The 26,490-nt window shown below is 50.8% G+C and overlaps 2 protein-coding genes across 6 annotated transcripts; both read left to right on the top strand.

Moving 5' to 3' along the window:
* The first annotated feature begins 4,135 nt into the window (after positions 1-4,135).
* HMGCL (3-hydroxy-3-methylglutaryl-CoA lyase) lies at positions 4,136-20,663 on the top strand. Of its 4 annotated transcripts, XM_060089143.1 has the most exons (10): positions 4,202-4,223; positions 4,542-4,618; positions 8,214-8,297; positions 10,120-10,227; positions 10,941-11,036; positions 12,768-12,916; positions 15,468-15,531; positions 16,988-17,176; positions 18,510-18,635; positions 19,952-20,663. In XM_060089143.1, exons 2-10 carry the CDS (start codon positions 4,574-4,576, stop codon positions 20,051-20,053), a joined length of 963 nt encoding a protein of 320 aa, XP_059945126.1. In that variant the 5' UTR covers positions 4,202-4,223; positions 4,542-4,573; the 3' UTR covers positions 20,054-20,663. The 4 variants fall into 4 exon arrangements, with proteins under 4 accessions (XP_059945125.1, XP_059945126.1, XP_059945128.1 ...); XM_060089142.1 differs by lacking the exon at positions 4,542-4,618 and having other exon boundaries at positions 4,136-4,223; XM_060089145.1 differs by lacking the exons at positions 4,202-4,223; positions 4,542-4,618 and adding an exon at positions 6,272-6,354.
* A 1,311-nt stretch (positions 20,664-21,974) lies between these two features.
* GALE (UDP-galactose-4-epimerase) lies at positions 21,975-26,324 on the top strand. 2 transcript variants are annotated; one of them, XM_060080796.1, is made up of 11 exons: positions 21,975-22,035; positions 23,641-23,861; positions 24,015-24,130; positions 24,219-24,332; positions 24,561-24,737; positions 25,011-25,124; positions 25,220-25,286; positions 25,391-25,476; positions 25,586-25,663; positions 25,881-25,995; positions 26,168-26,324. In XM_060080796.1, exons 2-11 carry the CDS (start codon positions 23,741-23,743, stop codon positions 26,224-26,226), a joined length of 1,047 nt encoding a protein of 348 aa, XP_059936779.1. In that variant the 5' UTR covers positions 21,975-22,035; positions 23,641-23,740; the 3' UTR covers positions 26,227-26,324. The 2 variants fall into 2 exon arrangements, with proteins under 2 accessions (XP_059936779.1, XP_059936789.1); XM_060080806.1 differs by having other exon boundaries at positions 22,002-22,024.
* Positions 26,325-26,490: the final 166 nt, after the last annotated feature.

Raw genomic sequence — 26,490 nt, 5'->3', positions numbered from 1 at the left:
AAAATTGAGATCTGAGGTGTGTTGTTTCTTTCAGTGCAATAGCTCAGTGGAGGGTCACAGGCCAGGATGGTTTGCTGCGCAACCACGTGGATGGACCCCCTTACAAAATGGAGGCTCAAGGTGTGTCCCCAACTCTTAAACTTTCTAGATTATATCAAATATCCTTAGTAAGTCTACTATGGAGGATTTTTCTCAGTGGAGAGGAGTAAGTTGAACTCCTTGGGTTTGCCTTCAATTCAAATGTCTCAAGTAATTCAGTGCTGGGATTACCAGGCCAGGACTGGATAGTTTGCAGTGAAGAGTGGATTGAACCCCTTACAAAATTGTGGCCCAAAGCATGTCTGGACTTTTCAGCCGGGAACTTTGGGAGGCCACATCCTCCCATCTGCCATCAAAATATTTTTTCACTGTGCTTATCTTAGAAAACTGATAAAAGTGACTCCCATAGTCTGTTAATGGGCTGAGAATTTTCTGAAGGTAGGCAATCCTGCCACAGTGGCCACCAGGGGATGTGTGGTGCAGCTGAGGAGACCTTTTCCAGGCCCAAGACACCGCACTTGGGGGGACTTTCTTGGGCCATAGACCCAGCCGGTCAACCTCAAGCAGGTGGAAAGGTGGGACTGGGCCTCTGAGGCCCAATGGACTCTACCATCAGTCATCTCAGGGACTTTCCCTCAATTTATTTATTAATTATGTTTTTGCCATGTAAAAAACAGGTTTATTGAGATAAATTCACATTATACAATTCACTCATTTAAAATGTACAATTCATTGGCTTTTAGTATATTCACAGTGTTGTCAACCATCGTCACAATCCATTTTAGAATATTTTTATCATCCCCAAAAGAAACCCTGTACCTTTAAGCAGTCACTCTCATCTCCCCTCAACACCCTCCCAGCCCTAGCTAACCACGAATCTACTTCCTATCTCTGTGAATTTGCCTGTTCTAGGTACCTTACACAAGTGGAGGCATACAATATGTGGTCTTTTGTGTCTGGCTTCTTTCAGTTAGTATAATTTTTTCAAGGTCGATGCATGTCGTAACACATATCAGTACTTTATTTCTTTTTATGGCTGAATAATATTCCATTGTATGGGCACACCACCATATTTTATTTACTTATTCATCACTTAATGGACATTTGGGTTGCTTACACTTTCTAGCTAATTATAAATAGGCTGCTATGAACATCCGTGTGCAAGTTTTTTGTGGATGTATTTTTTTATTTCTCTTGAGTATATAGAGTGGGATTACTGGGTCAAATGGATTTTTTAAGGCTAATATTCCATTGTACATATATATCACATTTTGTTTATCCATTCACAAGCTGATGAACACCTGAAATGTTTACACTTTTGGGATATGAGAAATGCTGCTATGAACATTGATGAATAAGTTATTTCTTTGAGTTCCTCCTTTTCAGCTTTCTTGGGTATATACCTAGGAGTGGAATTGCTGGATCATATGGTAATTTTAAGTTTAGCATTTTGAGGAATCACCAAACTGTTTTCCACAGCAGCTGCACCATTTATATTCACCATTGATATAGTCATGTATAAAGATTCCAATTTCTCCACATCCTCACCAACACTTATTTTCTGTCTTTTTGACTATAGCCATCCTAGTGGATGTGGGGAGATTCTTTTATTTTCAAACCACTTTTTAAAGTTACAATATTCCAGGAAATCCATTTCAACAAAGTTTTCAGATTTATTGTCCATAAATTTGTATATTAAACAGTGCAGTGTCTTTAATTCTGTCCTCTTGTTTTATTCATGGCTTTTTTGTGTGTGATCAATGTGTTTATACAGTGTTGTCAATTTTATTAGTCTCAAAAAGCCAGTTTTCTTTTTTTTTTAATTGGATGATTCCCTCTCAATTGTAACTTTTTTCCCTATATCATTTAATTTTCTACCTTTTATTTTGGCCTTCATTCTACTTACTTGGAGTTTTCCAGTTGTTCTTTTTCTCACATCTTGAATTAAAATAAGATTCCAACTGCAGGTGACCCTAGGCCGACTCTCATACATTTGCTAGTATTACTCTTACAGTAAATATTTACTTAGTGCCGGCCATGTACCTGGTATTGTGGGCACCACAGTGAACAACCAGTTAAAGTCTTTGACCCATTTTGAGTTAACTTTTGTATGTGGCATCAGGTAAGGATCCAACTTCATTCTTTTGCATGTGGATATCCAATTTTCCCAGCACCATTTGTTGAAAAGACTGTTCTTTCCCCATTGAATGGTCTTGGCATTCTTATTGAAAATTATTTGATCATATATGCAAGGGCTAATTTCTGGATTTTCTATTCTCTTCCGTTGGTCTATATGTCCCCCTTTATGCCAGTACCACACCATTTTAATTAACATAGTAAGTTTTGAAATCAGGAAGTGTGAGTGCTCCAACTTGGTTCTTTTTTTTTTTTTTGCGGTATGCGGGCTTCTCACTGTTGTGGCCTCTCCCGTTGCGGAGCACAGGCTCCGGACGCGCAAGCTCAGCGGCCATGGCTCACGGGCCCAGCCGCTCTGCGGCATGTGGGATCTTCCCGGACCGGGGCACGAACCCGTGTCCCCTGCATCGGCAGGCGGACTCTCAACCACTGCGCCACCAGGGAAGCCCCAACATGGTTCTTTTTTTAAAGAACATGTTGGCTATTCAAGGTCCTTGAGATTCCTTATGAAATGTAGGATTTTTTTTTTCTCTTTCTGCCAAAACCATCACTGGGATTTTAAAAAGGGATTGCAGTGAAACTGTGGATCACTTTTGGGTAGTATTAACATCCTAACAACATTAAATCTTCCAATTCATGAACATGGATATCTTTTCATTTACTTATGTCTTCTTTAATTTCAGCAATGGTTTGTACTTTTCAGTGTACAAGTCTCAAATGTCATATTTATTTTAAATCTCATGCTAGTATTTTGGGGTCAAGTTCAGCCCTCTAGCTGCAGGCTTGAGGATTTGTAGTGCTCTGTTATGATGGAGAAAATTTTTGGTGCTGTGGAAGCATAACAAAACACTTATCACGCCTTGTTCTCTCCCTCGCTAAAATCTGAGTCCCTTGAAAACAGGAACAGTGCCTTCTCTGCCTCTCCTGAGAATGCCAGTCAGTGCACTTACTAGTTGGATATCCACCCACCCAGTAGCCACAGTGACTACTTACAAAATGCAAATTTGATCGTATCTTCCTGCTTAAAATCCTTCAAAAGCATTGCTATTAGGATAGCTGTTATTAACATGTTCTCCAAAGCCCTGTAGTACGATCCCTGTCAATCTCTCCCATCTTAGTAGGAAGACTCCTTCTAACTCCCTGCCAGCTCTCCAGTCATTGTGGCCTTCTTTTCATCTCTCTAAAACAATGTTTTCAAACATTTCTAACTGCAGCCTACAGAAAGAATTTTATTTTATAGTGCAACCTACTTTGTTATGCATTAACAAACAAAAGTTTTGTAAAGCAGTACCGTACTTAGCTTTACTACTTATACAATGCACTCTGATATTTTCTATTCTATTTCTTTGAAAAAGTACCCACTAAATTGATATTATTACCAATGAGGTACAACACACATTTTGAAAAACACCGCTCTGGGCATTCAATTTCTTTGCCTCGGGTCCTCTGCATATGCTATGCTCCGTCGGGAAAGCTTTTCTTGTATCCTCTTTACCTGAATAAATTTTACTCATTCTTCAATTAAAGGATGCTTCTCTCTCTGGAATCGACTGCCTGCATTTAAGTCCTGAAGATCGTGATGAATGAGTTAATACATGCAAATAACTCAGAACAGTGCGTGGCAAATAGTAATGCTTCATCTTATTAATGCGGAAGGTAATTCTACAACTATTCGTGTGACTGTTAATATCTGTTTTCCCACACCTCCCAGACTACAAACCCATGAAGTCAGAGACTTTGGTTAATTTTTGTTCATCTTTATAGTCCTAGCGCCTCACTTCGTCTGGCACACAAAGGGCGCGCATAAACCACGGCTAGGGAAACACTGCCCAGAAGAAATAAAAACGTAGACAGACTGGGCACGGAGCCAGCGTAGGGCGTCACCACGGCGCTCCAGAGGCCCCGCCCCACAGGCGGGGCCCTGCCCACCTGGCTGTCGGTGGTCACGTGGGGCTCCGCTGGGTAGCCGCCGGAGAAGCTGGGCGAAGATGGCGACAGTGAAGAAGGCGCTCCTGTGGAGACTGCCGGGCTTGGCGTCCCTCCGGGCTGTAAGTGCCCCGGCCCGCCCAGGGGCGGTCCTAAAGGCACCGTGATGGTCAGGGTCGGGTGCTTGGCCCGTAGCGGCTGCTCTCTGAGAGGCGAAGCCGGACAGCTCATCAGGCCAGGAGGGTTGGGAGGGCTTTGGGATCTTGGACCCTCTCTGACCCGTCCAAATCCCTTGAGGGGCATGCGGAAACTGAGGCCCAGAGATGGCGAGCGACTCGCCCGGGTCGTGGAGACCTAAAGGGTTGAATACACTGTGTTGGGTAAAGCTCGAGCTGAGACGTCCCAGTGGTTCTGAAGCCACTTTTTCGGTTGAGTGACAGGTCTCTAAACCTCCGTTTTCTTGATCTATGACATGAGAAAACATTACCTCAGGGTTGGTTTGGAGATTAAGGAAAACGTAAGTAAAGCATTTAACATTGTTCTAGCTCTTAGTAAGTGATTGCTCAGTTGTTGCCTTAGAGTTTAGGAGGAGTTTAAACTGGTAAAAATTACACTGTCTTGGCAGTAGGGGCCCCTCTCAGAAAACCACTTCAGTGTCTACTAGACCACCTTCCCCACCGATTGCTCATTGCAAATAAATCCAGTAAGTCCAACTTGAAAAGTTAAGAAAATTAAATGAGATGGTGGACGTAAATGTGATTTGAAAAAATTCCTGGTGTAACGAAATGCTGGTAGTAGGCCCTCCCTCCATGGGGTAACTTGCACACACTTGATGTCAGAACCAGACGGTTAAATCCAAACTTCCTCACTTCCTACCTGTGTGATTTGGGGTCTTTCTGAGGCTGTTTCCTCCTCTATGGAATTGGAATAGTGATAGTTCCTGTCATGTAGGGACTAAATGAGGTGCTGATGTCTGGAAGTTAGCACTGGGCTTTAGTCAGTTTTAGCTGTTGATATAGGTACCATAGCTCAGGAGGCTGTGGCCCAGGATTTGTGTGGCTAGAGGGCATTATTTCCATGCACAACTTTACAGAGGGAATGAACTGGGTGTTTAACCAAGGCAAGAGAAGACTGGGGGGGACCGAAGGGTGGCAGAGGCAACATGGCCTAGGGGTTAAGAGCATAGGCTCTAGATCCACACTGCTGGGTTCAGATATGAGCTCAGTGACTAGCTAACCATGTGACCTTGAGAAAATTACTTAATCTCCTTAGACTTCAGATTTCTCACAGTAAAATGGGGATTATAATAGTTCCTACCTAATGAGGTTGTTGAGAGGATAATATGGGTTAATATGTAAAAGGCTCTTCTAAGTGCCTGGCAAATAGTAAATGCTTCAATAATAGTAAATACTTGTTTTGTTGTTAGTATATGAAGAGTTGTTATGGGGAAGGAAGTAGAATTGAGTTTATTCTGTTCTCATAAAAGGAACTTGGAAACAGGTTTTACATTCTTTCAACAACATTCGCCGGTTATTTATTGAGCCCATGTTAGGTAGCAAGGCCTTAGAAACATAACAATGAATAAAACAAAGTCCCTGCCTCATGGAGCTTACATTCCAGTGCGATCCTTTTAGGGTAATGTGCCAGCAGAGGCTGAACATCCCTTTTGGAGGGATATTCAACTTGCAGGGACCTTCCAACCTAGCCTGTTGACTTCCTGAAATTCAGTGGCTCATCACCTTAGTCTCTAGGAAGCTTTGCTGGCTAAAACCAAGGCCAATTCAGGTGAGTTCTTTAAGTTCCAGCTGATTCATAGCTGGGAATATTTCCTTCCTTAAGGGTTTCAGGAATTTGGGATCCTTGTCAGATTCCCAATACCCCTCTCCCCTTGCCCCATTGCAATATGTTTATCCAGAGCAAATCTGGTAAAATGTAATTAATTTGAACAGTATTAAGTAGTACTAAGAAGAATAGAGGAAAGAGGGGAAAAAAGCCTTGTATTACTCGGTGGTGGTGGGGAGGGGGAGATTGTCTATAGAGGACTTTATATAGGACAGACTTTACACAGAGGAGACTCGGGGCCTTTTTTTTAATGTCTTCAACTGCTGAAAGTTTTCTCTCTTCTCAGACTCACTCTCCTTGTCATCACCCAGCCTATGATTATAAGAGAACAGAGCCCCGTCCATCCCCACAACCCCACAAAATCCAAGGCTGCTTCTCACCACACTCAGTAATTACCCTCCTCTGGGGCAGGTATGCCCTCCATGCATTTATTTGTTGTTTTAATAACTCTTTAATGAGTGCCTCCTTTGTGCCAAGTACAGCATCAAACGTGAGCGGAAGTGGAGGTTACGACAAAGTCGCTCATAGAGCATCCGTTCTACTGGAGGAATCACTGAGCAGGCATTATTTGCAGTGCTCTCAAAGAAGTAATTATAGTCCTGAAATAGAAAATAATGAGGGTGAGGGGATTGGCAGCTTTACAAAGGGGAGTCAGAGGGGCCTATCTATGACTGAAAGATGAGAGGGAGCCAGATGTGGGACGGGCCAGGTGAAGAGCGTCCTGGGCAGAGGGAACTGTAAGCCCTGAGGCCCTGCTGTGGGAGAAAGGCTGGTGGGTCTGGAGTATAGTGACCCATCTGAGGGGTGGGTGCAGAACAGTAGGAACCAGTAATGAGTTTTCGGAGATTGGCAGGAGTCAGATGATAAGAATCTTACAGGCCATGGTGAGTGGGGAAGGAATGAGTCAGGTTTCTGGCTTAGGCAACAGGGTGCATGTGATGCTTCTTACTGAGATAGGAAGACTCAAGTCGGACTGGGCTTTAGGAGTAATTAAAGTTCTGTTTGGGGACATCTGTGTTTGAGAGCGCAAATAGGTTTGTTTAAAAAAACAACCTAGGGGGCTTCCCTGGTGGTGCAGTGGTTAAGACTCTGCGCTCCCAATGCAGGGGGCCCGGGTTTGATCCTTGGTCAGGGAACTAGATCCCACATGCAGGCCGCAACTAAGGAGCCCACATGCCGTAACTACGGAGCTGGCGAGCCACAACTAAGACCCAGCGCAACCAACTAAATAAATAAATATTTTTTAAAAATAATTTAAAAAAATAAAAACCTAAATGCTCAACTGTCAGGCGGTTGGAAATGGGTCTGGCCTAAAGGAGCATTGGAAATGGCCCTGTACTGGGAGCATGAATCACTTACTCCAGAGGTCCCCAACCCTCGGGCCATGGACCAGCATCGGCCTGTTAGGAACCAGGCCGCACAGGAGGAGGTGAGCGGTGGGCAAGTGAGCGAAGCTTCATCTGCCGCACCCCCATCACTCCCATTATCGCCTGAGCTCCGCCTCCTGTCAGATCAGCGGCGGCATTAGATTCTCAGGAGCGCGAACCCTACTGTGAACTGCACATGCGAGGGATCTAGGTTGCTCGCTCCTTGTGAGAATCTAATGCCTGATGACCTGAGGTGGAGCTGAGGCGGTGATGCTAGTGCTGGGGAGCGGCTGCAAATACAGATCATCATTAGCAGAGAGGTTTGACTGCACAGAGACCATAATAAATCAGTTGCTTGCAGACTCATATCAAAACCCTATCAGTGAGTGGCGAGTGACAAACTGCATCTTATGGAGTAGACTGGACACAAGCAACACACTTCAGGTGTCACTGTCTCCCATCGCCCCCAGATGGGACCATGGAGTTGCAGGAAAACAAGCTCAGGGATCCCACTGATTCTGCATTTCGATGAGTTGCATAATTATCTCGGTATATATTACAATGTAATAATAATAGAAATAAAGTGCACAATAAACGTAATGTGCTTGAATCGTCCCGAAACCATCCCCTCCTCCCCCCACAGTCCGCGGAAAAATTGTCTTCCACGAAACCAGTCCCTGGTGCCAACGAGGTTGGGGACCACTGTCTTACTCTATTCCTGTTTCTAAGTGAATTTTTTTTGTTGTTCTTGATTCTAGAACAGAGCAAATGTGAATTAAAGGGTGAGAAATACTGCTTCTTGTCTCAGTATTAGTGAAGATGGATACATTCTTTCAGATTTGCCCCCCTGGAGAATTGTGACAGTTTCCTCCTGTTACTTTTGTTTCCTCTTTTAAACCCAAGGTTAGCACCTCATCTGTGGGTACTTTCCCAAAGCGAGTGAAAATTGTGGAAGTTGGTCCCCGAGATGGACTACAAAATGAAAAGGTAAGGATGGAAATCAACTAAAAAAGTTTCTGCAGGCTTTGAGAGTTCCATGTGATGGGTGCAGAACTATACCCAACTTAGGGCTGGGTCAGGGAGGCCAGGCAGTCACCTGTGACAGTTCAGCCACAAGTGTTGTGACCCTGGGTCCACCTTAAGGCCCTGTGTGTGGGCGGGGGGGGGGGGGGGGCGGCGGTGGACGGTAAGTGCTGCAGGAGTGCAGAGGGAAGGTGAGGGCGTGCCTTTGATCCAGCAATTGCACATAAGGGGATTTGTCCAAAGGAAGTCATGAAAGTCACATGCAAAGATTTAGCCTTGCGGATGTTCCTTAAAACCCTGTTGTAACAGCAGAACAGTTGGAAACAACCTAAATGTTCAGTAGGAGGAAAGATAACTCAAATACATTAATGACTTCATAAAATGGAATATTGTGAAGCCATTAATAATATAGGAGTATATTAAGATGTAATCATTATAAGATAGTGTCTATATATATATATTTAATCTTAGACTTTTGTGTAAGAAACAAAAAAGTTTATATATGTGTGGGAGCATCTGCCTAGAAAAGGATCATAGAACAGTGCTGTCCAATAGAACTTCCTGTGAAGACAGAAGTGTTCTAGGCTTGAGCTGTCCCATACAGTAGCCACTAGACACTTGTGGCTGTTGAGCACTTGAAATGTGACTAGTGTGGCTGGAGAATTGAATTTTTTAATGTAATTTTAATTAATTAAAATTTAAATAACCACATATGGCTCATGTCTAATGTACTGGACTGCACAGATCTAGAAAGTTACCTATCAGGGTATTAAGAGTGTTATCTCTGGGAGGTTTTAAGGGTGGTTTTCTTTTGTTTTTGGCATGTTTTTCTGAAATAATCATGTATTAATTATTTTTTCAATAAGAAAACCTCCTTAAAAAAATTTTTTAAAGCATGATCAGCCTACCTTTAATAGTGAGTGTTGGTTGGAAACAATAAGCTCTCTGAGGACAAGATCATGTCTGTTCTGCTCACTGCTGTATCTGTAGCTCCTAGCACAATCCTTGGAACATAGAAGGCTCTCAAAAATTACTTGTGGAATAGATTAAATTAAAGCAGTGGGAGAGAAATTGGGGGTGGAAGGGCCTGGCAAGAAGGACTTGGAGTTTTTAGGATTTTTGACCTAATCCTGTAAGTACTAGGGAGCCATGGAAGGCTTTTGAGCAGGAGAGTGAGATAATGGAGACTGTGTTTTAGAAGGATTCCTGTGTGGGATGAATTAGTAGAGTGACTGTGACCATGCCGTAACATACATGGGATAATGATGGTAGATTTGGAGATAGGAGTCCACAGAGTCTGGTGAGCAGCTAGACATGGTGAGGGACAGAGAAGCAGTAGGCTGATCATGTGAGGATGAGATCCTGTGCCAGCTGAGAGACAGAAGGGGGAGGGTGTGACCCTTTGGAGGCCACATCTCATAGGACCCAGAAGGTTAGTCATCTCTGCCCTTTCAGGCCATGGCGATTTGTTCATGATGGGGTCATAAAGTAACAAAAATTTAGTTTAAAAGCCTGTATGACAGGAAAATATTGTTTCCATGTCAGTATTAACTCATTTTCAAGTGAGAAACTGCTTCCACTGCAAAATGCTATCTGTAGAACTCGAAGACAAGCCTTGTTCTGCACCTGTTGGCCAGGATTACATGTGAATTCATGTTAGTGTTTGAAAGTTGAGATAGTGAAGTGCTTGCTGTCGTAAAAGCTTTGAACTAACAGGCTGCATTCTGAGACCATTTTATTACTGACCTTGCCAACCTGTCTTTTCTGGTTTTTCTCTGCATTACAGAATATTTTACCTACTCCAATGAAAATCAAACTGATAGACATGCTCTCCGAAGCAGGACTCCCTGTTATAGAAGCCACCAGTTTTGTGTCTCCCAAATGGGTTCCCCAGGTGAGCCCCAGCCCTCAGGCGTGTCTCAGATGAGAGGGATGTAAAGTTTTGCGCTTGCCCTGGAAGTCAGTAGAAGTCAGGAACGTAGGTTTCCAGGTCTCTGGCTTTGAGAGCTCTCTGCTTCATAGTAGCATGTGCAGCAAAAGAGCATATGCCCCGGGAGGCAGGTGGCTTGGATTCAGTCTGGGCTCTGCCCCGACTTGCGTGGTGAGCTTGGTGAGGCCTTCCCCTCTCCAGCTTCAAGATGACCTCTCAGGTCTCTTCTGGCTCTAAGAAGTCTAGAATCTCTAGGCCTGTCTAGAGGTGTGGCTTCTGCATTTGTGAAGGGGAAAGACTGGCGACTCCTGCTTCACAGAGATAGTCAAGTGGGAAGAAAGATCCTGTTCCAACTGAGTTAGATGGCACTGAGCACAGTGCCGGGCTCGGAGCACATTCTCAGCAAATGGCTACAAGTACCATTGCTGCTGTTGCTCCTTATATAGAGTTGACAGTATTAGCCATATGGAGAAACGGGATCACACCCATGCCAAGGACCCTTCTCGCTCATCAGCAGTCAAACAAATAGTAAGAGCATTGAGGGGACTCAGCTCTGCAAAAGGACTCATTCTGCAAGGGTCCTGGAGAACAGAGATTTTGTGCTAAAACGGTTTTCTCTACCTGAACTCTCTGCCTGCCCTTGGTGGTGACTTGGCAGTGTCTCCTTTGGCTCTCAGATGGCTGACCACGCTGAAGTCATGAAGGGCATCCAGAAATTTCCCGGCATCAGCTACCCAGTGCTGACCCCAAATTTCAAAGGCTTCCAGGCAGCGGTAAGAGACTTGTTTTTGGTGGGGGCCCCTGAAATGAGATTGATGGCCATTGGCCTCTGTCTTGTCCCTGGGCTCAGTCCCTGTCCCAGGATGTCTGTCTGAATGACTTGTCTCCAGCGGTGATGGGCACCGTCAGACAGACCTGGGGGCAGTCCTGGCCCTGCCACTCCCAGCTCTCTGATCTTGACAAGCTGCTAAACCTCTTTGAGCCTCAGGTTCTGCCTATAAAATAAGGTTAATGATGGTACCTAACATTGTGAGGATTTCAGAAGATAGGATGCACATGAGTTGCTTAGTAAGAGCCTGGTAGAAGATAAGCGCTTAATAAACGTTAGCTCTTGTTGTTGCCCATCTCCTCTTTAAAGAAATGTGATCGAGCTCTCCACGAGAGTTAAAGGTAGTTGCTAGTATCTGTCAACTTATAATTTTACATGAGAACGTCATTGGAGATGTTGATTCCGAATTTAGGCAAAAAGTTTCTTTTAAGAGTGACTTCCAGGGCTTCCCTGCTGGCGCAGTGGTTGAGAGTCTGCCTGCCGATGCAGGGGACACGGGTTCGTGCCCCGGTCCGGGAAGATCCCACATGCCGCAGAGCGGCTGGGCCCGTGAGCCATGGCCGCTGAGCCTGCGCGTCCGGAGTCTGTGCTCCGCAACGGGAGAAGCCACAACGGTGAGAGGCCCGCGTACCGGAAAAAAAATAAAATAAAGAGTGACTTCCAGGGTGGTGACGGCACCACAGTGTTGGTCCTTAGGGAAGGCCAAGGCTTCTTTTTTATTGAGATATAGTTCACTGTATTAATTTCCTAGGGCTGCCATTATAAAATATGAAAAAAGTAGGTTGCTTAAAACAATAGAAATGTACTCTCTCACAGTTCTGGAGGCTAGAAGTCCTAAATCAAGGTGTCAGTAGGGTTGGTTCCTTCTTTTTTTTTTTTTAATTTATTTATGTATTTATTTTTGGTTGCGTTGGGTCTTCGTTGCTGTGCGTGGGCTTTCTCTAGTTGCAGCGAGCAGGGGCTACTCTCCGTTGCGGTGTGCGGGCTTCTCATTATGGTGGCTTCTCTTGTTGCAGACCATGGGCTCTAGGCACACGGGCTCAGTAGTTGTGGTGTACGGGCTCAGTAGTTGTGGCTCACGGGCTCTAGGTGTGTGGGCTCAGTAGTTGTGGCTCACGGGCTCTGAAGTGCAGGCTCAGTAGTTGTGGCTCACGGGCTTAGTTGCTCTGCGGCATGTGGGATCTTCCTGGACCAGGGCTCGAACCCGTGTTGTCCCCTGCATTGGCAGGCGGATTCTTAACCACTGTGCCACCAGGGAAGCCCAGGTTGGTTCCTCTGAGGTCTCTGAGAGAGAATCTTGCCACGCCTCTCTCCTAGTTTCTGGTGATGATTGGCAATCCTCAGTGTTCCTCCGCTCTTAGGTGCGTCACTCCAGTATCTGCTTCCACCTTCGCTGGCCTTTCCTCTGTGTCTGTCTTCACATGGGCGCAATCGTATAAGGGAAGAGGGACTAATATGACTTCATCTTAACTAATTACATCTACAATGACCCTAAACAAGGTCACGTTCTGAGGTACTGGGGGTCAGCCTTTCAACATGTCTTTGGGAAGGACACAAATCAACTTACAATATTCATATATCATAAAATTCACCATTAGACAAAGGTTTTTGCCACTCTGTGTGGGTGTTCCTGGAAGAGAAAAATGCTGAAAGCAATTCACCTGGCTGTTGGCAGGTTGCTGCCGGAGCCAAGGAAGTGGCTGTCTTTGGAGCTGCCTCCGAGCTTTTCAGCAAGAAGAACATCAACTGCTCCATAGATGAGAGCGTGCAGCGGTTTGACGAAATCTTGAAGGCAGCTCGGGCAGCCAGTATCCCTGTGCGGGGGTGAGTCTGACCACGCTGGCCCTGCCTCTCCTTATTTCCTCAGGACCATTCTGGAATGGGGCCAGGCTCTAACTCCAGCGACCACCCCTCACAGACTCCTTATCCTGGGTGCAGGCAGCCCAAGCTCCACACCCAGACATCTTTTCCCAAGTAAATTTGGTCAGAAGAAATCCTGGCAAGTGCTTTCTCCAAACCTGATTTTTGGGTCGGTTCACCAGAGGAATCTAGCAGGACAGACACTAAACAGGGTTTGTGGAGGTCAGTTTAATCCTGGCTCCACCACCAACTCTTCACACATCCCTGAGGAATCCCCTCGGCCTCTAAGATGTCTCCGACATCACGTCTTTAATAGCAGTAGTGCCAGGCGTTGTCCGTGTATTAGCTAATTGTAGCCTCACAATCGCCCAGCAAGGAGGCCTCTGTCCCCACTTCCAGATGACAAAACTGAGGCTCAGGAAGGCTGAAGCGTCTGCTGTAAGGCCACACAACGAACTGCAGCCAGAATGCTGTTTCAGAGGTACACGTCTGATCACATCACTCCCCGGTTAAAGACCTGTCAGTGACTCATCAACTCCAGACTTTTCAACATGGTTTACAAGCCCCTGCGTTTTTCAGCCCCTGTCACTCTCTGCAGCCTCGTTGCTCACGTCCCTCTTCTGGCCCTGCTTCCTCAGTACACTGCATTCTGGCCAACTGGAATTTCTTTCCATTTGTCACATGGCCCAGTTCTCTCCTGCCTCTGGGCCTTTGCACATGCTTTCCGTAGACTCAGGACACTCTTCCTTCTACATCCTACTTGTCAGGGCTAACTCCTGCTCATCTTCAGGTCCTCTCGTGGATGCCAGTTTCTCCACGAAGCTTTCTCTTCCCTTAGGTGGAGTTGGTGTCCCTCCTCTGGGCTCCCAGAGTCCCCTGAACATCCTCTAACAAAGCACTTACCTGCTTGTTAAATTCTCCTCTGCCTCCCATCCCCCACTGGACTCTGCTCTCCCTGAGGGCAGAGCCCACCTCAGTCCCTGCTGTACTCCCTCTCCCAGCTCTGGGCCTAGCACATAGTAGGTGCTCAGGAACCGACGGGCTGATAGATGGATGGGGAAGCAGGGGCATGTCAGGTCTTCCTGACTCCCAAGCCTGTGCTCTTTCCTCAGTATTTCTTTAGCTTTTCTGTGCTCAGCAGTGATTGGAGAGTAAGAAGAAGGATTAAGATGGAAAAATACACTGAGATGTTTGAATCTGAAATTTATTTATCCAGCAGACATTTATTATGCCTCATAATATGCAGAGTACTTTGTAAGACTCTAAAAGTTTTTTTTTTTTTTTTTTTTTTTTTTTTTTTGCGGTACGCGGGCCTCTCACTGCTGTGGCCTCTCCCGTTGCGGAGCACAGGCTCCGGACGCGCAGGCTCAGCGGCCATGGCTCACGGGCCCAGCCGCTCCACGGCATGTGGGATCTTCCTGGACTGGGGCACGAATCTGTGTCCCCTGCATCGGCAGGTGGACCCTCAACCACTGCGCCACCAGGGAAGCCCTCTGAAAGGTTTTCATGGAGCCTCAGCCTGCATGGGGTGGGTAGACATAGAAGCTGGCTACACCCAGGATCCAGACTCTTCACCGTAACTCGCAAGACCGCATGATCAGGCCGGTGGCCTCCTCTCCAACCTCATGTTTTACTTCTTTGCCCGTTGCTGCCCATACCTCAGCTGTTTTGTCCTTTGTTCTGTGTCTTGAACACACCTAGTCTTCGGTCTCAGGGACTCTATGCTGGTTCTTCTCTCTGCCTGGAACACGGCTCTCCCCCCATCTCAGCTCCAGCTTCGCGTCCTCACAGAGGTCTTCCTGGGCCATCCTACTGTTGTTGGCCTCCTCTGGTTGCTCCTGTCACACTTCCCTTGTCTTTCCTTCATAGCACATCACTTTTTAAGATTATGTCCTTCCCTTATTAGATCACTTTTTTATCGGCTGTCTCCCTAACTTGAAACCTTAAGCTCCGTGGCGGTGGGGATCTTTTCAGTCTTGCTCACTGCGCTTCCCCAGTGCCTGGCACACTGTGGGCAGCTTGGTATATATCAGTTGAATAAATGAGTGTTTGAACCCTCTGGCCACTCAACCGGAGCAGCCGATCCCTTGTCCCTCGGCTGGCCCAGTTTTTTCGTTCCCGCTTTGGTTTCATCCGTCCTTGGTCCTCTCCCGAGCGTGGCCCCACTCTGTGCGGCTCAGCTGGCTGCCCATATTGCCCTCTTTAGCTTCTCCTCCTCCTTGGTTGGTCTCTGGCTGCCTCTCTGTGTGTCGCCTGCTTCCTGAACTACAGGCCTGTTAGTTTCTTCCCTTCCCTGCTGTGGCGCCACACTGCCCACTCCTGGCACTGAGCAGCACTGCCTTCGTCCGGCTCACCAGCATTGAATTAGCCTTTCACCCAGGCCCTTGGCCTCCTGCCCGGCTTCAGGTTTGGGTGCAGGCTAACCAGGGATGTGTGTCAAGCAGCCACCCTGCCCCAGCTCTGCTGGCCAAAGAGCCCGGGGGCATTGACACCAGTCCTCCCTGTTTTCCCACAGGTATGTCTCCTGTGTGCTTGGATGCCCCTACGAAGGGAAGATCTCCCCGGCTAAAGTAGCTGAGGTGCGTGGAGGTGGGTGGGTATTTCGTGGGGGTTGGCTCCCGTGCCTGCCCCGGAGTGCATAGGTTGCTCTTGCCACACTTTCATGGTGGGTCACGGATTTCATTTGTTTGCCCAGCTCCTTCATTAAGCCCCTCTGAGAGCACAGCCCTGCGCTCACCCCTGGAGGGCCACCTCCTAGCCTGGCATGGAGTCTCTGAAGCCCCTGCCCTCTACCCCAGGGTGAAAGCCCCTGACTCAGTTTCCAATCTGGTCAGTGGACAGGTGATGTGAGGTGAGAATCCTCTGCAGAGGGGTTCTTTGTAGTGGTTGGAGAGGCCATTGACATCCTCTGAGAAGAACACAGGGCGGGAAATGAACTTGAACACCCCAAGAACTTATGTCATTTTGTCCTCAAAACCACCCAGCAAATTTGGTGTTATTGTTATTCCATTTTACAGTTGAGGAAGCAGACTAACTTGCCATGCAGGTTGCAAATGGTGAAACCAGGTCTCAACCCCCATCTGCTTACCTCTAAAGCCCTCTTGCTCTTCCCGCACACCAGGTAGCACCCGGAAATGGGCATTGGTAACAGTAGCAACTGCTTATTGAGAGTGGCTGCTGTCATCCAGGATCTCAGCCTCCTGTTGCCACCTGCCCTCCCTGTATCCCTGCAAAGGCTCGTCATTGTTTTTCAGAAGCAGAAACTGAAGCTCAGGAAAGTTAGGTCTGTTGCCAGGGTCCCATAGCTAGCGAGCGGCAGAACTGGGATTTTACTTCAGCATCACGTCACTCCCAAGCCTGCCACTTTTGCTGCACCCTCTGCCACCCACTGGCTGCCATGGCTCCTTGTCATTCTGCCCACGTGGGCAGTCATGGAGGGGGCTCACCGATTTCTTTATCCATCAGACCACCGTTGGGTATCACCACGTCCCTGACCCCACCTCCGCCTTCCTCCCCCTTCTCCAGCACAGCGGTGTGGAGCAGCATCTCCTCAGGTGGGGCATATACTGCTCTGGTTTTGCAGTGATTTGGGGGGTTGACAAATGCGCTTCTAAAAATTTTAATAGTTATGTACTTCTCTTAAAAATATATAACTAGCACCTCAGACCCATGATTTCACACATCTTCCTACCAAGGATAGAGCTACGCGAAAGGAATCAATTCTACTGATTCTGGTCCCTGGGTCTGACACAGTATGTGAAGGTGGTAAGTGAAGGACTGGATGGAGTTTGGGACACGCGCGGGAGGAAGGCACAGGGGTTGGGGCCCCAGGGCCCGCACCCAGTGGCCGCTCCGCTCCTTACGTCCCAGTCTCCTGACGAGTAGAAGGAGGATCATCATTCCCACTCATAAAGTTGTAAGGAGTCTGTGGTCTGATAGGAATTTAGTGTCTCACACGTGGAGGTGTTCTGCGTAGGGTAAGGACCCCTGGCTTGAGGAATCTGGGGTCCTCCAAGCTCCTGCTTGTTTCCCCAGGTCGCCAAGAAGATGTACTCAGTGGGCTGCTATGAGATCTCTCTGGGGGACACCATTGGCGTGGGCACCCCTGGGACCATGAAGGATATGCTGTCCGCTGTCATGCATGAGGTGCCAGTGGCTGCCCTGGCTGTCCACTGCCATGACACCTATGGCCAGGCCCTGGCCAACACCTTGATGGCCCTGCAGGTAATCAGGGCATGTCCCAGAATAGAGGCACATGTCCATTCTCCCAAAGGGTGTGGTGGCAGGACAGCTATGTTTCATTTATTCTTTCAGCAAGCGTTCACTGTGCTGAAGGCCCACTCCTGTGTGCCAGGCCGCGGGCTGGCCATGGCGGACACAAACATGTGACCCTGCCCTGTAAGTGCCTGCATCTGTCTGTTAGGAGAGACAGTCGAGAATCAGGTGATAATCCTAATGCACTGTGACAGATGCCACGCAGGGAGGAAGCATGGGGCTCGGCAAGGCCCCAGTCCCAGCTGGGGAGGTCAGGGAGGACTCGCCAGGGGAGGCCTGAAGGACACGAAGAAGTTAAGCAGTTGAAAAAGGGAAGCGGAAAGGTGACCAGGCAGCACTGCATTGTAAGACTAAGGTGGGGTCAGGGAGGACTCAGGTGCCCCGGCCCCGCCCTAGCACACAGGGCTGTGAGTGCGCGTGCGCGTGCCTGTGTGTAGTGAGAGCGGGCAGGAAGGAGGGAGGGAGGCAGAGGTCACTCAGAGGGAGAACCTTTAATGCTGTTCCCCAAAGATTGGACTAAGGCCTCAGATTGCGTTTCTTTTGAGGCTTGCTTCTTGCGGGCTGGCCCAGAATGAGGGTCCCATGGCCCAGCAGCCCCTTAGACAGAAATTTCCTAGCGTCTGACCACAGGCTGCCTTGCTGTAGTGATAGTCTAAGTCTAGCCGGTTGTCTTTAGGTTAGCTGGAGCAATCCTGGGCCACCTTATTTTTTCCCCTTTTTAGTTCTCACGTTACCTCCTTGAGACTCATGTCTTTAAGCCAGATGATTCTATTACCTTCTGGGTCTCTTTTCTCAGAGTTGAGGTTTAAGGAGAGAGGAGAAAGTGAAACAGTCATCTTAGGAAAGTGGGAGACACTGACCTAGGGAAATGGGATAGGCCCCCGTGGGGTTAGAGGCTTGACGTGGGGCGAGGGAGCGGGGCTGGGTGAGTGAACCACAGCAACAGGGGTCTGAAACCTCAACAGAGGGAGAGGGTTAGTTTAGGTTGGTGATCGGGAAGGGCCCCTCTGAGGAGGTGGCTTTTAGGCTGAGAAGGAGAAGGTGAGGAGTCGACCATGAAAGGAAGGAGGGTAGATATTCCTGGCAGAGGAAACAGTGTAGCATAAAAGACTCACACTGTTTTAGGAACTAAAAAGAGGAACAGTTTCTTTCAGTGGGATTTTCACGTCGACAGAATCACAAGCCAAAGAATTTCAGGCAGCAGATGGTAGGTTTACAAGAAGCGGCTTTGTAGGCTCTGGTCCCCACAGTGACAGCCATGTTTCACCATCCTTGTTTGCAGATGGGAGTGAGTGTCGTGGACTCTTCTGTGGCGGGACTTGGAGGCTGTCCCTATGCACACGGAGCATCGGGAAACTTGGCCACCGAGGACCTGGTCTACATGCTGGCCGGCTTGGGCGTTCACACGGTAATGCCACCTGCCTCCGGGTGGCGACAGCCCTGAACTGACCAGAGCTCTGCCTGAAGCCGGAGGACAGAAGCTGCTGGGTTTGTTCAGGGTTTTTGAGGTGGTGCTGGTGCAGTTAAGAGAAGGGTGCCAAGGGACTAGGGCCGTTCTGTCATATGTTTTGGGATAACAGAGCGTGGCAGATGGAGGCCACGAGGAGGCAGGCCCTCGGTGTGAGTCTGACGGCTCAGTCTGAGGGGGCACCGGGGTGTAGGGAAAGAGCCCTGAAAGGGTAAAGCCAGGACCTGAAGCGAGTCAGTTTCCTCTGGACCTTTGTTTTGTTCTCTGAAAAATGAGGGCAGTAGAATTAGCCCCCCAGGGCTCTGCCGGAGTCAGTAAGGGCCCTCAGTGTGGGTTGGAAGCAGTGTAGCATCTGTGCTTTTGGATTAGACAGAACTGGGTTTAAAACCTAGTCCTGTCACTCACAGGCTGTGTGACCTGTGTGATTACTTCACAGCTCTGGGCCTAGGAAATGGGAATAATAAGAGCACCTATCTCACAGAGTCATTATGAGGATAAGAAAATGTGGAATGCTTGGCCCAGAGCTAAGCAGATAGTATGCATCAATAAATAGGAGCTATTGTTATCAAGAGGTTTTCAGTGTGGCCCTTTTAGTTGGTGTTTTTGTTTTTTTAATTTTTCTTTTTTTTTTAATTTTCACTTATTTATTTATTTTTGGCTGCGTTGGGTTACGTGCAGGGTTTCTCTAGTTGTGGAGAGCGGAGGCTACTCTTCGTTGCAGTGCGTGGGCTTATTGCGGTGGCTTCTCTTGTAGCGGAGCACGGGCTCGAGTGCAGGCTCAGTAGCTGTGGCTCACAGGCTTAGTTACTCCGTGGCACGTGGGATCTTCCCAGACCAGGGATCAAACCTGTGTCCCCTGCATTGGCAGGCAGATTTTTATCCACTGTGCCACCAGGGAAGCCCTTAGTTGGTATCTTTACTCCTGTTTCTCTCTGCCTCACGGTCCTTACTTCAGTATTCAGTGTTTGACCACTGTGGGCCAGGCCTGTGCTAGACTCTGGAGTTGGAGAACCACACAAGACTACTGAGCTCCCTTCCCTGGTGGCAGCACTACAAACCATTTCACACTGAGGGCAGTCAGAGGGGAACCCCACGTGCCACGAGGACACCACCTCACAGGCAACTGGTATCCCATCGTCAGAGGAACAAGGGCCTGGTTGTCTTCACCCTTACACGGTTTTCTGTCCAGTCTGATGTTTCCCTGGGTGTTGAGGGCATGTCGTGACTTACTACATCCTCTAACTTGTTTCTCAAAGGGTGTGAACCTCCAGAAGCTCCTGGAAGCTGGGGCCTTTATCTGTCAAGCCCTGAACAGAAGAACCAGCTCCAAAGTGGCTCAGGCTACCTGTAAACTGTGAGCCCCTTGCCCCCCAAAGCCCTGGGGACTGTGTGGGAATAGGGACATGTGTGGATGACTCACAGATGGGCATGTGGAAATGGGAATGAAATCAACAGGAGTAGGCACCTCACTGCCAGCTCTGCACCTAGGTCTCTCCTGGCGGAAAGGAGGTGGACTGGAGTTGCCTGGCCTCAGGCCCTCCCTGCCTGACCTCTGAGTATGAGTGAGAGGCTTGGGCAGCTGGAGGTCTCCCTTCACCATGGACCCAAAGGCCCAGGAGTTGGATGCCTAAGGGCACTTGGGAACCCAATTCTCTGACTTGGGTTGATCCTCAAGTCTCACCTCTGGGTGAATCCTGCCAGTTGGCCACTCTGCACAGCTTGATGCTGCCATATCCTTGGGGCCATCGCTCGCTGACTTTGTAGGGCAAAGGGGCAGGGAGGAGTTTTTCCCTCAGCTGGCCGAGGGCATTTGGTGAAGGGGTGAGGGCTGAGCTGTGGTGGCCACCGGCCAACTCCAGCACCTCTGGAAAATCTCCACTTTGAACATGATTGTTGAAAACAGCTTATGTAATTAAAGGTTTAATGACATAACCATTCCAGTGTTCTGTTGTGCAGATGTGTGTACATAGGGGAGAGGGAATAAAGCATCTTCTCAACATTTCCTCTAAGAGGAAAGCATAGACTTCAGTTTATTCATCTCTGAATTTTCTCCCTCTTTCCCCTCTTGAGAATTGGGGGTGTCGGTGGTAATGACAGCGCCGACCAGAGCATCCTGGGGAGGTTGTTTCTGAGGCTCGTGGCTCAGTGACCTGGGCTGTTGCACAAGGTCCTCTGGGCCTGGGCAGGTGCAGCTCTGGGTGCACTCAGCTCTCGGGACCTTAGCCTCTCCTGCCTGTCAGCAGCGTCCTTGCTGGACTCGGGCAGGCCCAGGGCACTCAGGCTGTGGGACACACGTGTGCATTTCTTCCTTTGCTCGGGTTTCATCATTCAGTATGTCATGCCTTTATACACATCATTCCTTAGCCCTCCCTTTATTTTAAACAAAAACAGAACACCATTTTCTAACGTACTATTATGGTAGGCAGGGTACAAACCGTTCCAGGCTGACCGCAATTGGCGCTGTAATTCCTGTTTTAATTTCAGGGCTCCCTTAGCGGTATTAAAAAAAAAATCCATCTAATCTATCCATCTTATTGATCTAATCTAATCTATCTACGCCGGGTCTATCTAATCTAATCTATCTATTGCCGGGTCTTCGTTGCTGCGTTCGGGATCCTTAGGTGCGGCTTATGGACTTCTTAGATGCAGCATGCGTGCGGGATCTAGTTCCCCGACCAGGGATCGAACCGCGGGCCCCCTGCATTGGGAGCGCGGAGTCTTACTCACAGGACCGACAGGGAAGTTCCCTTTGGCGGGTTTTTAAACTAGACTTTCCGGAACGGCAGCCTCTGGGCGACCCCTAACCGTTCCCGTGCCTCGGCGCCGTCCCTCTCGCCTCTGTTCCAGGCAGCCATCTGCTTCATGCCAGGGTTACTAAAAAGAAAGAGTTTGGCAGCTACGAAAACAGTGGAAAACCTGCGGGCGAGCGTGGAGCCGCGGTCTTCGGCCCCGCGCTTGGCTGTGGCTCCCGCCGCGGGACGGCTGCCGGGCGCCCCTGAGAAGCCCCATCTCCCGGGGCGCGGCGCCTGTTTCCCGTGGTCGGGACAAGCGCTGGCGCCTGGGCTCGCGGGCGCGGTTCCGGGTTCTGCTGTGCCTTCCTCCGCCCACCGCCCAGGCACGTGTCGGTACCGCCCTCTGCGGTACGTGCCGCGCAGGCGTCCTGAAGACGCAGCTTCCTTGGTCTTCCCGGCGCCCCGTACTGCGGTCTCCCCGCTGACACGTCTCTTGGGGGCGTGGAGGAGGCGGGGCCTGGGCGGGCCGTCGGTTCTTAAAGGGACTGGGCGCGGAGCTCGGGAGGCGGCGCCGTTCGAGGCTGCGCTGGGAGCGTGGTGCGGAGCAGGTTCGGGAGGCGAATGGGGGGGCCTGGGCGGGTTTGCGAGGGGCCGGGTGGTCCGCCGGGCGCGCGAGAGAGTCTCGGGGGTCTGGGCTGCGTTCTGGGCAGAGTCCCGTCAGGGTGGACCCACCCTCGCTGCTCGCAGCTCCCGCTTCCTTGGCTGGGGTGACCAAGGTTCATTCATTCCCGGCCGAGGCACTCCTAGTTCGGCCCCTCCGAGCCACCGCCCGAATCCCAGCCTGAGGCTCAAGTGCACTTGATAGCTCACGGCCCTGCGCCCCTCCCCTCCATTTTACGGACTGGGAAAACTGAGGAGGCGACGGCTGACCGAGGCCACTCTGCGGGTCGGAGGGAGGCCAGCCTCACCAGCCTTCCTGCCTCCCATAGCTCCTCCGCCACCACTTTCCGGGGGCCCGCACAGTGCGTGGAGCTCGGTGGGACGGGGGCGGGGGCGGCTTCAGCGTCAGGAGCAGAGTCCAGCGGGAAACGGTGGGAGCGGGGGGCGAACTGCTTGGGGAGAGGGGCGGGGCTTTGATCCTGGAGATCCAGATTCTAGCCCGGCCAGCACTAGCTTTGTGACTTAAGGCAATTAACTTAACCTCTCTGACCTTAGTATCCTTTTTTGTAAAGTGCCAGTAATAACACCTGCCTCATCAGGATGTTGGGGGAATTCAGGAAAATAATGCAAAAGTGCCCAATACAGAGCCTGGCACGCAGCGGGCGTTCAGTCAAGTGGGTCGGAGCTGGATGAGCCCAGAAGAGGATTGACGCAGCTCGGAGGAAGGCGGCTGCGGGCCAGGCCGCCCGGAATGAAAGACCTCAGTGTCTGGGTTTCCTCCCCCGCCCCCCTCCTCCGCTCCACCGTCTCTGCCCGTAGAGTTTGTTCAGGGCGGTGGTGCACACCTGGCAGTGGAGACTGGGGCCGAGGCCACGTCTATACTACCCTGTTCAGTGCCACCTAGAATTAGGCGGGATCCTTAGCTCCAAGCCGGGAGTGGCATCCTCACGGGCGGAACCAGCCTGGCTGGCCTGGTGGGGGGGCCCACTCCAGGAGCGCAGTGCCGTAACCTCGGCCTGCCTGGCAAAAGACCCCACCCTGAGGCCATCTGCTGTATTTCCTGCCTCCTCCCAGTTGACCTTTGTGGGAGGGAGTCAGGGGGCTGCTTACCCCAGGAGGTATGTCACTGAACCAAGGAGCCAGTTTATACCTAGTGATGGCAGAGGGACTGGGAAGGTCTGAGTCTGAGCAGACAGAACCCCTTCCTGGGCTCTTGGAGTCCCAATGCTGCTGCCTTGTTTCCTTGTGTCCAGAACTGCCCAGTCCCCAGACACCTCGAGGAAGGCAGTGTGGAGCCTAGGGTTCCATCTTCGCAACCCCCGGTCACTTATGGCGCTTGTGCATCAGTCTCCCCACCTGTACCATGTGGCAGGGCTTTAAAATCACCTCATCTGACCCTCACACTACCACGTGATAGTTGTAGAGTTATAAACTCCATGTTATAGAGATGGAAACTAAGGCCAAGAGAGAAGTGGTCTCCAATGCCTAAGGCCAGAAAGTGATGATATCCAGTCTTGGGCCAGGGCTGACTCCAGACCCACCCTATTAACTAGGACGCACCACTGCCTCCCTCTGACGCCAGAGTCCAGACCCAAGGAGGCCCTGAGCAGGCAGCCTCAGCCACCTCTGAGTCTCTGTCCTGGGCCAGGCGCGATGGCAGAGAAGGTGCTGGTAACGGGTGGGGCTGGCTACATCGGCAGCCACACCGTGCTGGAGCTGCTGGAGGCAGGCTATTCGCCCGTGGTCGTCGACAACTTCCATAACGCCATTCGTGGTGAGCAGGCGGAGGGGGGCTGGGGCTCCCAGGGGGGTGGAAGGGGAACCCTGCGTCCTACCCCCGCCTCCAAGAGACGTGTGTCTGGCCAGTCCCTTGGGAACCCAGCACCCCATCTCCTCTGACTTTGATGGCCTCTATGTGCCCAACCAGGAGGGGGCTCCATGCCTGAGAGCTTGCGGCGGGTTCAGGAGCTGACAGGCCACTCTCTGGAGTTTGAGGAGATGGACATCTTGGACCAGGCAGCCCTACAGCGTCTTTTTAAGAAGGTGGGTGCTTGGCAGGCAGACAGGCAGGGGCCATAGCCAAGGGCCAGGCCTGTAAGCAACCTCTGACCCCAGCTTTGCAACCCTGCAGCACAGCTTCACGGCAGTCATCCACTTTGCTGGGCTCAAGGCTGTGGGCGAGTCGGTGCAGAAGCCTCTGGATTATTACAGGGTTAACCTGACAGGAACCATCCAGCTTCTGGAGGTGCGGCATGAGGCGAGGACACAGACACTGTGAGGGCCCCTGGCCGGGTATGCAGTGCCAAACACGGTGGCAGAGCCCAAGCTGTGTCATCTTCGACTTTGCCTCTCAGCCTCAGTCTCCCCTTCTGTAAATGGGAGCCCATAGCTCAGCCCCACCCACCTGGGAGGTGTAAGGGGGCGGGAATAACGTGTGAGGCAGAGGCCACTGACGCCTCCCCTCCACGGGCAGATCATGAGGGCCCATGGGGTGAAGAACCTGGTGTTTAGCAGCTCGGCCACCGTGTATGGGAACCCTCAGTACCTGCCCCTGGATGAGGCTCACCCCACAGGTGGCTGTACCAACCCCTATGGCAAGTCCAAGTTCTTCATCGAGGAAATGATCCGGGACCTGTGCCAGGCAGACAAGGTGAGGGCCCCCTTTGACTCAGCCGTGGCTCCGCTCACAGACCCCTCACAGCCCACCCCGGCGAGCCCGAGGACGGGATCCTGATCAGCCTCCACCAAGGAGGAGGCTGGGGTTCAGGAAGCAGCAGTGACTTGCACAAGGTCACAGCACTTGCAGGGAGGGCCCGATACCCTGCTCCTTTCTAGGGATAGAGAACCAGCAGGGTGGGCTCTGGATTCAGCTGGGACACGCAGCCTGCACCCTAACCCCCATCGTCTGACCTGCGTCCCACAGGCCTGGAATGCAGTGCTGCTGCGATATTTCAACCCCATAGGCGCCCACGCCTCGGGCTGCATCGGCGAGGATCCCCAGGGCATCCCCAATAACCTCATGCCCTATGTCTCCCAGGTAAGGGAGAAGGGAAAGGAACGGGGTGGCCCTAGGCTTGAGGGCTACAGCTGGTGCCAAGGTCCTGGGAAAAGCTAACCTGACCTCCACCCCAGGTGGCGATTGGACGACGGGAGGCACTGAATGTCTTTGGCAACGACTATGACACAGAGGATGGCACAGGTGAGCCCAGGACCACGAGGAGCCAGAAGTGGGAGCCGGGAGGGGGACTGCGGTGGGACAGAGACTGTACTGCACCCAGCGTCCCACCACCTCCTCCTCTGCAGGCGTCCGGGATTACATCCATGTTGTGGATCTGGCCAAGGGCCACATCGCGGCCTTGAGGAAGCTGAAGGAGCAGTGTGGCTGCCGGGTAGGAAGAGAAGGGAGGGCGGGGAAGGAGACGGAGGCCGGGACCAATGGGGCCCAGAGGGGTAGTAAATCCAGCCCCCGGCACAGTCCCTGTTCTCCTCTCTGGGCAGATCTACAATCTGGGCACGGGCACGGGCTATTCGGTGTTACAGATGGTCGTGGCCATGGAGAAGGCCTCGGGGAAGAAGGTAGGCTGGCAGCCCACCCTGACCCACACCCAGCCCCTCCACTAACCTACGTGACAGGCATCCCAGCACCGCCCTGTCTCCTCAAGCCTGCCTTAGGACTTGATGCCTGAGAGCAAGACCCTGCTCTGGACCTCCATTTCTTGAGGGCCTGGTCAGCAAGTTGGCGGGTAAGGCCAGGGCCAGCTCAGCTAAGCTACAACCACCCCCTCTCTTGCAGATCCCGTACAAGGTGGTGGCCCGGCGGGAAGGCGATGTGGCTGCCTGTTATGCCAACCCCAGCCTGGCCCTCAAGGAGCTGGGCTGGTCAGCAGCCTTAGGGCTGGACAGGATGTGTGAGTGCTAGCCCAACCCCTGACCCTGGGTGCTGGCCTGGCCCCTGGGAGAGTGTCAGGGGCTAGGAAAAGGGCCGTGGGAGGCCTGGGCCTGCCCACTCCGGGCTGTCCGAGGTGGTGCGGGCCCTGCACTCCAGCGTGGACCCTGAGCACAGACCTCGCCCCATCACAGGTGAAGATCTATGGCGCTGGCAGAAGCAGAATCCTTCAGGCTTTGGCGCACAGGCCTGAGACCCTCACCTACCAGGGACCAGGAAAGGAAGAGAAACAACTGCCTGCTCTCCAGCCCCTGGCAGGAACCCAGGGGCCTCAGAGCCTCCCCTACCTCAGACCCCAACTGTGCCCACTCAGCCCACCAGGCATGAGGCCAAGGGCACCACTGACCAGGTATCCGGGGTCTCTATTCCACAGGGTCCAGGAACCCAGGAGGACCACCAAGAGCAAGTGGGGCGAAGCAGGGCCCTGAGACACACAGAACGCCCTCCTCCCAGGCAC

The sequence above is a fragment of the Mesoplodon densirostris genome, chromosome 2 (genome assembly GCF_025265405.1).
Source record: "Mesoplodon densirostris isolate mMesDen1 chromosome 2, mMesDen1 primary haplotype, whole genome shotgun sequence".
Lineage (NCBI taxonomy): Eukaryota > Metazoa > Chordata > Mammalia > Artiodactyla > Ziphiidae > Mesoplodon > Mesoplodon densirostris.
Note: the sequence above shows the minus strand (reverse complement) of the source record. Positions and strands in the feature narration are given on the sequence as shown.

What these genes read in the sequence shown, in the direction of transcription:
- HMGCL (XM_060089142.1), top strand. Translation starts at nt 4,164, where the DNA reads ATGGCGACAGTGAAGAAGGCGCTCCTGTGGAGACTGCCGGGCTTGGCG. An exon ending in GCTTGGCGTCCCTCCGGGCT is followed by an intron (nt 4,224 to 8,213) that starts GTAAGTGCCCCG and finishes TTTAAACCCAAG; the next exon opens with GTTAGCACCTCATCTGTGGG. An exon ending in TCAAAGGCTTCCAGGCAGCG is followed by an intron (nt 11,037 to 12,767) that starts GTAAGAGACTTG and finishes GGCTGTTGGCAG; the next exon opens with GTTGCTGCCGGAGCCAAGGA.
- GALE (XM_060080796.1), top strand. Translation starts at nt 23,741, where the DNA reads ATGGCAGAGAAGGTGCTGGTAACGGGTGGGGCTGGCTACATCGGCAGC. An exon ending in TACAGCGTCTTTTTAAGAAG is followed by an intron (nt 24,131 to 24,218) that starts GTGGGTGCTTGG and finishes GCAACCCTGCAG; the next exon opens with CACAGCTTCACGGCAGTCAT. An exon ending in AGGAGCAGTGTGGCTGCCGG is followed by an intron (nt 25,477 to 25,585) that starts GTAGGAAGAGAA and finishes CTCTCTGGGCAG; the next exon opens with ATCTACAATCTGGGCACGGG.